Source organism: Camelus bactrianus, chromosome 2 (genome assembly GCF_048773025.1).
Source record: "Camelus bactrianus isolate YW-2024 breed Bactrian camel chromosome 2, ASM4877302v1, whole genome shotgun sequence".
Taxonomy (NCBI): Eukaryota; Metazoa; Chordata; class Mammalia; order Artiodactyla; family Camelidae; genus Camelus; species Camelus bactrianus.
The window spans coordinates 93763168-93777309 of NC_133540.1; the positions used below are offsets into that span (position 1 = coordinate 93763168).

A 14142-nucleotide genomic window follows, 5' to 3' on the forward strand; every position below is an offset into this window, starting at 1 on the left:
CCCAGGAAGCTGTATCATTTTTTGAGCATTATAAAATGTTGAGAATGATTATGAACGTTGAGACTATAACATCTGTCTGAAAATACGTATAACCATAACCACGTGCTCCCATTGATAACTAATATCAGTAAGTCTGGATGTATCTGACGGTCTTGAGAATAAAGAGGAAAGTAAATTTCATAGAAACTGTTCCATTAAGTGCAACGGGAGCTTAACTAACCTTGGTTTTACAAATAATACACAGATGTCCATGTTGAAAAACACAGAATCAGAGCAATAGTAATATTCACAAATAAAGCGACAGATAAGTAAGAGAGAATTCATTTGTTTTCATTTTCTTTTAAGTTAATTTATAATTCAAGCCTTAATACTGAAGTCATACATTGTATACCTTTCAATTCAGAGCACAGAGCAGAGCCATACCTGTCAAAAGAATCTGTGGCTACTTTGTAGAGATAAATAAAGAGTTTACTGCAGTGCTGTAAAGTGGGTGACACTGAGTCCACTGAGATTACGTCTTCCTCTAAAAGTCTTTGAAATGGCTGTGTATTTGAAGGGAAGACATTCATGGGGCTTATTTTTCTTAGGTCTGAGAAGCAGCCAAGAAATCGAACGGCATCTGCCAACTTCTCATACTGAATCTCTGTTTTGAAGAAATGAGAGTTGGCTGGCTCATAGCGCATTGCTGCAGTCAGTGTGCAGAACACAGTGTGGAGAAGTTCAAACACTTGATTCTGGTTCACTTTCTCCCAGCCATTCTTGGGTGGCGAGCTCAAAGATCTTTCCATAGCAACAAGCAAGGATGTAATGTACACAAATCCTCCAACTTTCCTGAAAACTGTTCTTGAACGATGGCTTTCTCGAAGGACTGACAGGAGGGCCTATGGGGGACAAAAAAACAATGCAAACAAAAACAGACTTACAATTCAGATTTAAAAAAAAAAAAAAAAAACCCATACATCAATGTCAAAGAGGAATTCTACTCTGTGAATATCTGATGTGTGTATTTTTTGTCATTTACCCAATAAGCAGTCCTATGAAGCATGGCAAATATTTTGCTAATTAAAAAACGCCATATTAAAAGCAGAAGATAATTGTAGGAAACACTACCACATACTTCTTTTGATAGAAAAAGGCTATATCCAAATCCTGGCTGAAAAGCTTCCTATGTATTTGATGGATAATGATATCAATGAATTTTTAAATGAGGAAAATACATATTCTAGTGTAATTTTACACACTCTTTAAACATGAAAACTTACAATTAATTGCGTGTGTATATAAACTGATTTATTCTAGAAAGGATCAGAGATGACCCGGAAGCCTTAAGTATTTATATTCATATAAAGTGACCATATCCTGGTGCTTTGTAAAGAGGAGTCACTTCAGAGGACTTATTAACAAACATTCTCTCTTGCAAAGTGAACTGTAGCTGGAGGGCTGAAAGCATGCTCTTGCCAAAAATAGCTTGTCAGCGCTAAGAAGTAACACCTGAAGGCCAAACAGGTAAAATAATCTTTTATAACTATTAGTTATTTTCTGAACTGTTATACTTTTAACTTAGTTTATTATTAAAAATAACAAATTATAAAACTATCTAACATTTTATGGAGCACTTACCATATATTAGGTACTTCTTTAAATGCTTTAATACATTAATTTATCTAATCCTCTCAATAATTCTATACGTTGGGCACTATCATTATCCACACTTTGTAGAAGAAAAATTGAGACCCAATGTGGTGAAGTAACTTGCCCAAGACTGTACAGCTTATACACAATGGCAGAGACAGGATTTAGAGCCAGGCAGTCAGATGTCCCTACTCATGCACTGAACCATGAAACTATCCTGCCCCAAACAGCAATCTGAAATCTGCAGATACACAGGCTCCTTGCCCCCGTTTCAGCAACTGAGACACCATGAGAATCTAGTATTACTTAAGACACAATTTGTAATCTTCCCAGTCATTACATTTGAAAACACCATTAAAATACTTCACACATTTCTAATGTTACTTATGAAATGGAAAGGCTAAATATTAATATTATCTTTCTGAAATATACTACTTCAGAAATTATAAAGATTTCATTGTACATACCAATATCTGATTATTTTAAAAAGCAGGAAATATGCCATCTGTATATGTAAATACAATTTTGAAATACAGTATATTCCTTCCATTTTTCTGCAACCAATCAATTTCCATTTTGTTTCCATATCTTCTCTAATAAACTGTACTTATGCTTACAATATCAACCTATAACACAAGACTTCATAACTTTTTGTTCTTTTTAAACATCTTATAACCTAATCTGGTGTTTAAATGCAAGGGCTAGAGTCAGAATGCTTGAGCTGAAATTCTGACTCCAACGTTAAAAAGGATTTTACCACAATTACTTAACCTTTCTGTGCCAGAGTTTCCGTTATGTAAAACCTAGACAACAACAATGACTTACGTCTCAGGAAATGCATGTAAAACCCTTAGCAGAGTGCCTATCACCATCACCATCTTCAAAAACACACTGGGGAAAAACAGGACGAGTACTATTTATACATGAGGAAGCATGAGTTAAGAGTTAATCTGTACAAAGGCATGTTGCTAGACAGAATCATGACAGGAGCTAGAAAAACCAGCACTTACTAACCCTCAGTCAGGTCGTACTCTGTACTACGTGCTTCTGGATAAGTCCACCTGCTACCACCTCAAAACTGGCACTTTGGCATTATCTAGGCATTCTCTCCACATGTGAAACTTTAAATACCATAAATAAATTTATATCCTACTTGAAATCAATAATTAATGATAATGTAGTGAACACCAAATTTACAAGGAGAAATAGATGCTATGTGGTAAATTAGACAAAAATCATCAGCTGTAATTACCTACATTTACATAAATATAATGCTTACAATTCAAATTTATGCATCAGCAGAATTATAGAATTTCAGGCTTGTGCACAAATAACAACAAATTAAGTTACACAGGTCTGTGTTTGAGTCAACTGAAGGAAGGCAGTGAAAAGCAATTCCAAATGTAGTAAAAATGGAAACTGAGATTGGGATCCCAAATCCTCCTTGGTGCCTTCCAACACTACTTCATGCCCTCAAAACAGTGGAACGCTGGAGCCAGCTCGAACTAGTCATGAGAGCCAACTGTTATATTTTGAGACTTTTGCGTGCCAGTTGTTAAAACATAAGCCTAAGTAAAAATTAAGTCCTATAAGTTTAAAACTAAATTATTTTAAAAATGAAAGTAATAAATAAAACTCATTACTTCTTAGTTATTTTCTATATTATCCTATTATCAGTGCTCTTGAGATAGTACACAATGGAGTGCTACTGTACATCTCCTCAATCCACGTTCAGTAACACATCAGCTGCCTGAAGTAGGTCACAGTGGGAGTACTGACACCATGGATATCAGTAAATGCAGCCCATCAGGACCCCCCTCTTGTCTTCCTCCAGTCTCACAGTCATTTACCAGAACAACACTGCCTTAAAATTACAGGTCAGCCCATTACCTCTTGTTGGCTTTATCTACCAACATTTTACAAATTCAATTACAAAGATATCAAGAAAAGAGGAAAATACATGTTTAAAAAGTTGGCAACCTTAACCACTTTCAAAGGCACTTTTCCCCCCAACAATCCTTTCAAATATACAAATGCTCCCCAATATTGACACACATGTAGATTTCCTTTTGTCTAACAGATATATTGGGGTCAGATTAATCTTGCTTTTAAATGAAAACACATATTCAAACTGTCATTACATTCAAAACAGGATGAAATATACAACAGCATAAAGAAAAGAATGCAAACTTTTCATTATTGATAACAAATTGAGTAAAGCAAAAGCTACTAAAGAAATATATGATTCCAGAAGTCAGCTGTACTTCCTGTCATGTCTGGCAGGAATGGGGTGAGGGTCCTAGGAGAGGAAGTCAGACGGAAAAGAGTCAGTTGATGCCCAGCGGGCCTTGGAGGCCAGGTTAAAGCCATTGACTTTTCTTCTGCTATTATTATTTTGACATAATTTTAGACTTGAAGAAAAATTGCAAGAATAGTTCATAATAGTTCTTAGTCATTTAAAGATAGCTACAGATTTTATCAGTAAAAGTAAAAACAGCACACTTATCAAACTTACTCTTAAAATGTCAGTCTTCAGCTGCAATTCTGTTGGGGGAGCTGAATGCATCAACCCCAGGAGAGTGCCCATGTCATCGTCCCCGTTCGGGGAGAGCACCAACTGTTGGATAATCATCAGGGCATGCTGCCGACACTGAGGGTATCTCACTATATTATGCACGCATCTTGCACCTCCAAATTCTCGAAAAATTCCTTGAAGGAGGGAGAAAAAAGAACAACATGGGCTAACTCAAGACATTCTGAGACAGGCCAGACGAATTAAAATCTGATCTTTCTGCAGAAAGAGTAACTCAAAAGAATGCACATTGAAAACTACCCAACTATTTCACCTTTTAAATTACAATACAAAATTGCACTGTGGGATGTCAGTAAAGGCGTATACAAATTTTTCTCTAGATTTTCTTGATGCTGGGATGCCCTGATATGTTCATCATGTCCAAATTCTCCAAAGCGAGAACATTCAGAAATTCCATAGGTAGATACCAGAGACCAATATTTTTCTGTAGGGGCTTTAATGAACAATATGTGAAATCAATTTAGTGAAAGGCTTTCAGATGAACAATATCCCAGATAAATGTTTTTAAACTGAACAAGGCTTCCAAAATAGTGGCAAGAAAAGAATGGAGTAAGTGATTCCACGATGAAAAAATTTACAAGGAACCAAACTTTTCAGTTGGTAGAGCACACTAACAAAGACAAACTCTGTGACAGAAAGCATCAGACATTGTCCTGTTCCAAAGGCTTCATATAGATTGATTTATTTAATCCTCATCCCCTCCTGTAGAGATGAGCACATGAGATGTACCGATTTGAGTAACGTGGCCACGGTCAGTCACACAGGCAGCAAGCAGCCAGGCAGGTTTTATGCCTGCATAGCCCCATTCTACAGCCTGTGCTCCTGACCACGAATGACACTTCTCACATCACATACTGTCCCCAAGTATTAAAAATATATGGACCAAGTGATCTAAGTTAGCAATCAGTATTTTCTCCAAAGTAATCGTTCTGTCCTTTATGCCTTTAGAGTACCTTGCATATGCCATTACTGCAACAGTTTACATCAAACAGTCTTAATATTATGTGTTTATATGTTTGGTCCCCCATTAAAATTGGATTTCCCTCTGATTTGTGTTTCAGTAAATGTTTCCTGAATGAATAAATGTCAGTGTATTTTGAGGCAGTGGCCACTGTTCTATTTAGTGAGTTTCTATTTACTAACTTTATATGAGAATTATATAACCTTGAAGTGAGTGTGAGTCATGTGCTAAGGTTTAGCACATGGAAGGCCATGTTTACTTACTTCCTGGTTGCCAGGTAGTGCCCATTAGATAATCATAATGGCTAAGGGTTTTTGACTACTATGAGCAAAGCACTATTTTATGTGCCTGAGACTACACAAGTAATAACATCTTTCCTAACAAGGAAAAGATAGTCGATAAGAAAAGAACTCTGAAAATGTCTGGTACTCTGGGAGATGGATTAAGTGACTTCTGGTCTTACAGAGTAAGCTCTCCACTCTCCTACATCAGTAGAACTGTTCAGTCTCTTCCTGTGTAACTCTATGTCATGTCATATCAAAAGCTAATTTGCCAAGTAAATTCTTGTTAGTATATCCTTATTATGTTTCTGACTATCTCAGCCAACTAAACCTCGTTAGTGGAAATAAGGAGATTATGATACTACAGACAAACTGTTAATATCACCCCCATTAAACTTCATCATACCTATTGTTTGACTTATCTACCAAATTCATTCAACTCTGTCTTGGCATTTGCCAAAACTGTATTTCAATAATTATTTATACAACTACCTGTCTACATCTTTCCTCAGCAGGTTGTAATTCCTTTGGGGCAAGAATTATTTTTCATCTTCAACACCAAGCCTGGTGTCTGGGACACACAAAATATTTTAAATATGTTGCATATTGAGTTCCTCTGTATTCAGGCAAATAAATGTGCATGCATTTGTGTGTTTGCTAGCTTGTTCATTTGTTCATTTGTTCATCCATCCATTCATTCTTGGCTTCCCATAACACTTAAAATACAATTCAAGTTCCTTAGCATGGCCTAAAAAGCTCTATATGATCTGAACCCAGCTGCTCATCTGAGCTCACCTTCCAAGTTGTATTGACATTGTTGACTGAGAGGTTTTTGACATTGCTAAAATATTAAGTAATTTTTTTTTAAACCAAGAGTGATAGTTCATAAATATAGTTGGACTGTCTATTAATGACAGGTAGAAAAGGACTGAAGAGAAGGTGAGATTAAAGATAAAGTAAAAGTTTAATGAATCCATTTCACCTGGGAGAGGCAAATTTTATTAGAGAATCATTTTTCAGTATTTCCCAAACGTTGTAACATTATAATACTCTAACTTAAATTACTAAATAATTAAGAAAATCATCATGTGAAGCAAATGTTTCAGAAAACATTTAAATAAGCAAAGTTATTCGACAGAGTCAGCACTATATAAGTAAAAAAATAGAATACTTCAAATACAAGGCACACTATAAAAAGCAATAAAATATAAGAATATATTTTGAAGTAATAACGTTATATATTTTGTCATTCATAAATTTAAAGTCAAAAGTATTGCATTTCTAGAGATATGAGAGTACCATTATCAAATTAATAGCTTTTTCTTTAACTAACAGGAGCATCTCAGGAGCAAGAATCATTAGAGAAGACATAACAGAGGTAATAACCTCTAAAAGCATTTGCTAGAAGCTTTTCTATTACCTGCATTTGTGTTTGATCCTTGGAGAAGCACTGTCAAGGTCTCCATAACCAACAAAGCCAGATGTTTTTGGTCTTCAATTGAACTATTATTTTTTGAGTCTCCTAAGAGAAAGAATAAAAGGTCCGTATCACAAAAGTTACAAGCTTATTTTTTTCCTGGATTCAGTTTTGTTTTAATAATTACAAAAAATTTCCTTAATATTCCCTAAAACAATTGATATAATACAACCTTTAAAAATGATACACATATCTACCAACTACCAAAAGTAAAGTCAAAATCAACGTTTACAAATTTTATTTTGGAGTGGCTAGAAAGCTATAGATATCTAACAACTATTAGAAAGGAAAATGTCAATCAAAGTAAAGTGTATCCTTCTCATTCTCACAGGGGCTTTGCTAATCAAGGAGGTCAAAAGGAGAATGCTAGATTCTAAGGCACCAAGAAGAAAGAAAAGTTTATGGATAATGCTATCTATTCAACTTGTATTAACCCATTCAACACATTTAATACTAAGTGCCAGATACTACTATGCTTTTATCAGATTTATCAGAAAGGATGAAAAACACCAAATTTAAGGTATCTAATGATAATACATATGTGTATAAATAATATCACTAAGAAGATATATTTATTTGCGCTCCATAATTAACAAAAACATTTTGAGACTGACACACCCTAATTGTTTCCAGAAGCTTTTTAAATTCCCTCTTAGAAATAGAAAGTAGTAGGCACTAGTCATGTGGATCATAAATGTTTTCCTCAGTTTTTACCTTAAATTCTCATCCACCAAAACATATTTCTATCCCCTGACCTCCTGTCCCGGCCCCCATTGCCTTTCCCTAATTCCCTAATAGAGGCTGAATGAACAAGTTAATTCTAAGAAATATTCACAAGGATTTCACAATAATGCACATTACTAAGTAATTCAAATCAATAATCAAATGAAAGGCAAAACATGAACAAAACACTCTGTCCAAACCCCTCTGTCAAATAAAAGTAAAATTATGGAAAATGCTTTACCTTGTTCATTTAGTGCCTGAGTTGGATCCTTCAAGAGGGCAGCATATTTGTGCAAAAGGTTTACCATGACCTCCAGAAGGCCCACCTCCCTGAACACATCTTTAAATATGTAGTCATGTCGTGTAAACTTAAGAAGTGTTTTCATTGCAATAATGCTACAGTGATAAGAGGAGCTAGATTTTAAAAGGATGCTAACACTAATAAGTTCTTTACAAGGGATATAATTTAAGCTAAAAACGACAAACTCCAGCATCTCGAAGTATTTGTTTTGTACTTCCGGGAGTTTTGAAATCTTTTCTGCAAACTGTGACAGTGTGTGCTGTGACTCGAGGATGAAATAATTGGCATTGTCGGCCATGTAGATATTTGTGATGGCATCAAGAATGATTTGGGCAAGGAAGTTGGTTTTTGCTTTTAAAAATGCGTTCTGAAGAACAGCAAAGGCGTGGACGTTTCTCACACTGTGACCTAAAACAGAAAACAAGAACACAAAAGTAGGTGCTATGTGATATTTTATTCATGGCAAACTTGGTCTATTTAAACAGATCATGAATTGTGACATTTATCAACTATTTGAGAACACATCCTGTTTTCACAAAAGGTCTTCTTTTTCTTCATCAGTTTCAGTCATTTAATTAAAAATAAAGAACAAAACTGATCAAGCTTTTAATGCAGCTTTATGAATATTCTGATTCAAGAATTGTATATATTGAAACATTACATGTTTTAGAAACAATAAAGGGTATTACATAGGCCTATGCTTCAGAGTTTGGAAATGTGCAGGACTGTTGCTTTTTATTATCTGTAAGATTGATCTTGACTATAAGACCAGTGACCTCTCAATCTGAAATGACTTCGAGGCTGAAGAGGTAACAGGCCTGAAAGCAGCAAGAATGGAACCAGGAAAACACGAGGAGAAAAAACTTCTCTAAGTTCCAGCTGTCCCATTTTAATTACTAGAATTTTCATAAATTTTAATTTGGAAATTTATTTTGTTTTCAAGTTAAAAGTGCAATTTCTTTACAGATGCATTTGTTAAAACAGGTTATGGCCAGTTACTAGCTATATTTATAAATATCTGATTTTTGAACACACAAACTGGACAAAACAAAAATCTGTATACACTGGCTCTTGGGAGGCAAATTAGTGACAATAATTATAAAGATATTAACACAGAAAGTATTTGAGGCAAATGAAAACAAGCATCTACCTATAAAAATTGTCACCAGGTTCACAACCATTAGGAGTACAGGCATTTGCAGGAGTGACCAAAAAATAGAGCCTTACAGAATAAGCTGGATTTTAGGAAGGATAAATACAGAACTAGGAAAAATATTAAATGGGTTAGAAAGACTGGTTAGAAATTCTGGCTTGTACATTATCTGAAAAATGCCAAGATTTTAAAAAATCTTCAGTCTATATACGATTTCAACTTTCTGTTCGTTTATAACATATAAATTTATTCCATGTGTGACACATGCCAAATCTTTACTTCCAGTTACTTATTAATAGTATGCTTGTTCTTTCTGAGGACATCTCTACTTTTTATTACCTGCAGGTAATCAAAGAACAAGCTTAGATAGACTGATGAACATACAAATGTGAAAGACTGACTACACATGACAAGGTTAAAGAATAACTCTAATCAATAACTTGCATCTTTCAACTAAGTGACGATACCAATTCTCACCATAAAGGAGTTAAAAAGAGCTGAATTTAGGGCAACATGGAAAAATTGACATTTTCCCAAGTTTCATCTTTATTATCTGGTTTTAAGTAATGTCACTGACAAAAGATAAGACATATTAACAAGCAACCCCAAGAACAAATTATCCACCACAAAGAGCTGAATCAAACACAATGTGTACAAATACACACACAATTAAAAGCCAGTAGAATGTGGTAATCCTTGCAAATAAAGGTAACACTAGAACGGTCAATAGAACATTTGGCTGTCAGTAATTTCTTTTTACTTACAGCAATGAATCTGCTCTGAGTCATCCTGAATCCCCCTTGTTATCCAATTCATCAAGAGGCCATTAGCAAATAGTTAAAGTAAGCTGATCACAGTAAATGACCGAGGAACATCAAGACTAACTGGTCTCCATGACCAGCTTCAAGAGCAGAGCATTTTAACCAAATGAATAACCAGTCTTATACTGCGCGTAAAATTCAATCATTTCCTGTGACTAATTCAGAAAAAGATATTTTCTGTTTGTAATATTATTTCCAAATTTAGTACACCTTATATACAATGAAGCTAAACAGAATCTAGTAATTTGGACTTCTGTCAGGAAAAAGTATCTAAAAGAATGGCTGAGTTGTAATAATATCAAAATTAGCAGCATATGCATTTGAAGTGCATTGTAAGTGCTGGTATTATCAGGAGTAGTTATTGAGGACTGTCATTGCCATTCAGTTCCTACAATGTTCAATTGGAAAGGGAGAATAATAATTAAACCTAAAGGATAATTAAAAGACTGCATGCCATACACACACACACACACACACACACACACACACACACACACACACACACACACATATATATGACAGGAATACTGATACTTAATGCTCTAATATTTTAAGTAAACAGATGTACCCTGTATAAGTATCAAAATTTGTATTAACTGACTTTCATTTGTTTAGCACAGAAATAACTAAAAGAAATGAGGGTAAAGTGAGGAAATTATTCTAAAAGATGACAATCACGATCCCATTACTCTCAAGACCATAAAAGCAGAAAGAAAAGAATTATTCTAAGGTTTAGAAGAATAAACACATACACAACAAAGAACAGAGCTTTCTTATTTTCAGAATTCCACGCAACACTGCAGAGAATGGCCCTGAGGAGTACAGAGGAACAGAAAGGTGAACAGTTACAAAGACACCTATGGTAATAATCCAGGTGAGTGATCTACAGAGCCTCAACCAAGTGGCAGTAGGGCTAGTAAAGGAGGGAGGAGCCAATAAATGTTTAGGAAGCGTAAGACAGAAAATAATAAATGAATTACACATGTGAGTGACCAGTTGGAATGGAGGCTGACTATAAACAACCTGCAGTGTTACACCCCTGCAAGTCTGCTGAACGTCAGGCCTGGACACATCTGCATCCAGAATAAAGGGAACCAGAACAGATAAAGGGCTCTTCAAAGTAAGCCCATGAGGAACAACACTTCAGTCAGTAGCATGAACAAAAATACAAAAAAAGAAAAACACATTATCTTTTTATATTGGTTAAAGTTTTATGAGAATTAATGTGCTACAAGAAAATGTTTATAAAGGTGAAGTCACAGAAGAGTTCTGAAAAAGACAGGTATGGTCTTTTCTTATGAAGAGGTACATTCTCTATTAAAAATACATGAAAAACACTCCCTGTGTTTAGCGAATAAATTTGGAAGCAATGGAGAGCTATGAATTACGGAGTACCACCTTGCAAAGATGTTTGTAGAACAGTTAAGGTAAAGAATCACTATGGAGTTGCTATTAAACAGAAGGATTGCTACATTTTTCTTTAACTTCCTTCTTTAGAAAAATCTCCCTACTAGTGAGGATACAAAGTTTTATAAAAGCTTTTGCTATATAACACAGAAACAGAGTCATTTTTCAAGCTTTAACATATACAGATACATACATTTACCAGCTTCACTTAACTCAGTTTACTTTTTATTTTAAATTTTATATTTCTGTGCTGTTTCACTTGATCTAAAATCAGCAGTAAAAATAAGGTAGGTAAACTATATCTATGTATACAACAACATGAGGTAAATATATTCATGTTTTCCCTTTTAAATGTAATTATCAATGAATGGGTAAAAATTCCTTGATAACAATAATTTCCTTTTCATAGATGTTGAAAGGGAAACCAGTGAAGTCAAAGAAAATGTTTCCCAAAGTACCCTGAACAAATAATTGACAAAAAGTAAAATAAAGACTGTCAAATATATCAGACATATACAGCTTTAACTTATAAACAGTCCAGACCAAAGAGTTAAAATCTGTAGAGGACTCTCACTGCCTCGTTCTATCAGTGCTAAACACAGCATCATCACAACTGTATTTCCTAATCTCCATTCCTGTACAATAGTCCATCATCTTTTGCATTTCTATACACAAGCAAGAAGCAATCCAAAACAGATTAAGAAAACAATTTTATTCACTAACAGTATCAAAAAGAATAAAATACTTAAGGACAAATTTAACAAAGGAACTGAAAGTTCTATACAATGGACATTATTAAAACATTTTTGAGAGAAAATAGTAGGACCTAAGTAAATGGAACTCATGAATTGGAGGATTCAATATTGTTACGATGTCAATTCTCCCCAAACTGATCTACAGGTTCAGTGTACTTCCACTCAGTATCTCAGCAGGATTTTTTTGTTTTCAATGATTGACATGAAGATTATTAAATTTATACAGAAGTTCCAAGGACCTAGAATATCCAAAATAGTTTTGAAAAGGAAGAACAAAATTGGACAACTTAAATGACTATTTCAAGACTTACTTTAAAGATAAAGTAATCAAGACCATGTAGTATTGGTTTAAAGTTAGACACATTAATTAATGAAGTATAACTGCAAAGAGTCTCAGATACACGGTTACACATGGTGTTTTCAACAAAGGGCTCTAGCACATGTGGATATCCATATTGGAAAGAAAAACCCAACAAACTTTACTTTCTACTATATACAAAAATTAACTTAAACTATATCGTAGAACTTACTGTAAGAGTTAAGATATAAAACTGCTAGAAGAAAACAAGAGAAGATCTTAGTGAATTGGGGTTAAGTAAGATTTCTTCAATATGGGCCAAAACCCACAAAATACTTTAAAAGTGATAAACTGGACTTCATCAAAATTAAAAACTTATGTTCTTCAACAGATACTACCAAGAAAAGAAGAGGCACATCAAGACTAGGAGAATACATTTACAAAATGTATACATATCTTACAAAGGACTTATGTAGAATAGTGAAAGAACTCTTAAAATTCCAATAAAACAAACAACCCTATCAAGCATTGGGCACAGAGATCTGACACAAAGTAGAGATACAGACAGAAAATAAGCACATGAAAAGATGCTTGAAATAATTCAGAAAAATGAACATTAAAAAACACAGTTAGATACTATTATACACTTACTCGAGTATTTAAAATTAAATATTAACACCACTAAGTGTTTCTGAGGATGTAAAGCAAACTTTCATACATTGCTGATGCAAATGCAAAAATGGGACAGCCACTTTAGAAAATACATTTGGCAGTTTTTTATAAAGTTTAACATATATTTAGCATATGAGTCAGCAATTGTACTGCTTGGTATTTACCCCAAAGAAATGAAAACATATAGTCCACACAAAGACTTGTTTTATATCAATGTTCCGAGTAGTTTTATTCATGCTAGTTAAACAACTGGTGAGCAGATAAACAAATTTCAGGATATCTAAACAATGAAATTCTATACAGCATGAAGAAGAAACAAACTTCAGATACATACAAGAACATGGATGAATCTTGAAAGTGAAAAAAGCGAGATACAAGAAACTACATACTGTATGACTCTAGTTTATGAAATTTTACAAAGAGCAAAATCAAAGCCCATCAGTGGTTGCCAGGGCAAAGGGCACTGATGTTTCTGAAAAAGAAACTGATAATATCAAGGTTAGGTCACTCACAATCACCTGAATTCTGACTCTTAGGATAGCATCCTTTCTAGTTAACCTTGCTTTCATAGACATGATGTCACTGGATTCTCAAAGGTGCTAGGTTATATATTTATTATCCATGTTATAGATGGTACAAAGTTAGGCAGACATATAAGAAAGATTAATTTAGCTGCATTAAATCTCTCATTACAAAAAATTACACTACTGTAACTAAATTTTTTCCCAGTGTCACAATCAGATTGATTAGCCAAATGAAACAAAGTCCAAAATAGGAAGTACATTGCTGAGCTATTTTTACATTAACTCACAGGAAGAGTTAACTGTGGAATACTCAAGCTAGAGCCTATAAATTAGAAGAGTTCATTTAATATTTTTTCTTTAATATTAAATAAAATGAAGCCTTGAACTGCTCAGTAAAATATTCTTGGATTTCACTTATTTAAAAAGTTCTGTATAACCTATACAGTGAAGGTACATCTTATAGAAGTAGTTTTGATAACTTCAATCTAAGTTGTAATTTTTCAGTATAATTTTCTCCAGCAAAATAAATTTAGGATATTCTAGT

General features: G+C 34.1%; 1 protein-coding gene across 7 annotated transcripts in view; it reads right to left on the reverse strand.

The window, feature by feature from the left end:
* The window catches only part of WDFY3 (WD repeat and FYVE domain containing 3), a 242829-nt gene that overhangs the window by 109773 nt on the left and 118914 nt on the right, over nt 1–14142 (reverse strand). For all 7 annotated transcript variants that reach the window (XM_074346631.1, XM_074346601.1, XM_074346645.1 and 4 more), the window contains 4 exons: nt 7909–8376; nt 6888–6989; nt 4148–4341; nt 424–881 (listed from right to left, as the gene is read on the reverse strand). In XM_074346631.1, coding sequence (XP_074202732.1) covers nt 424–881; nt 4148–4341; nt 6888–6989; nt 7909–8376 — 1222 coding nt within the window. The remainder of the gene's footprint in view (nt 1–423; nt 882–4147; nt 4342–6887; nt 6990–7908; nt 8377–14142) is intronic.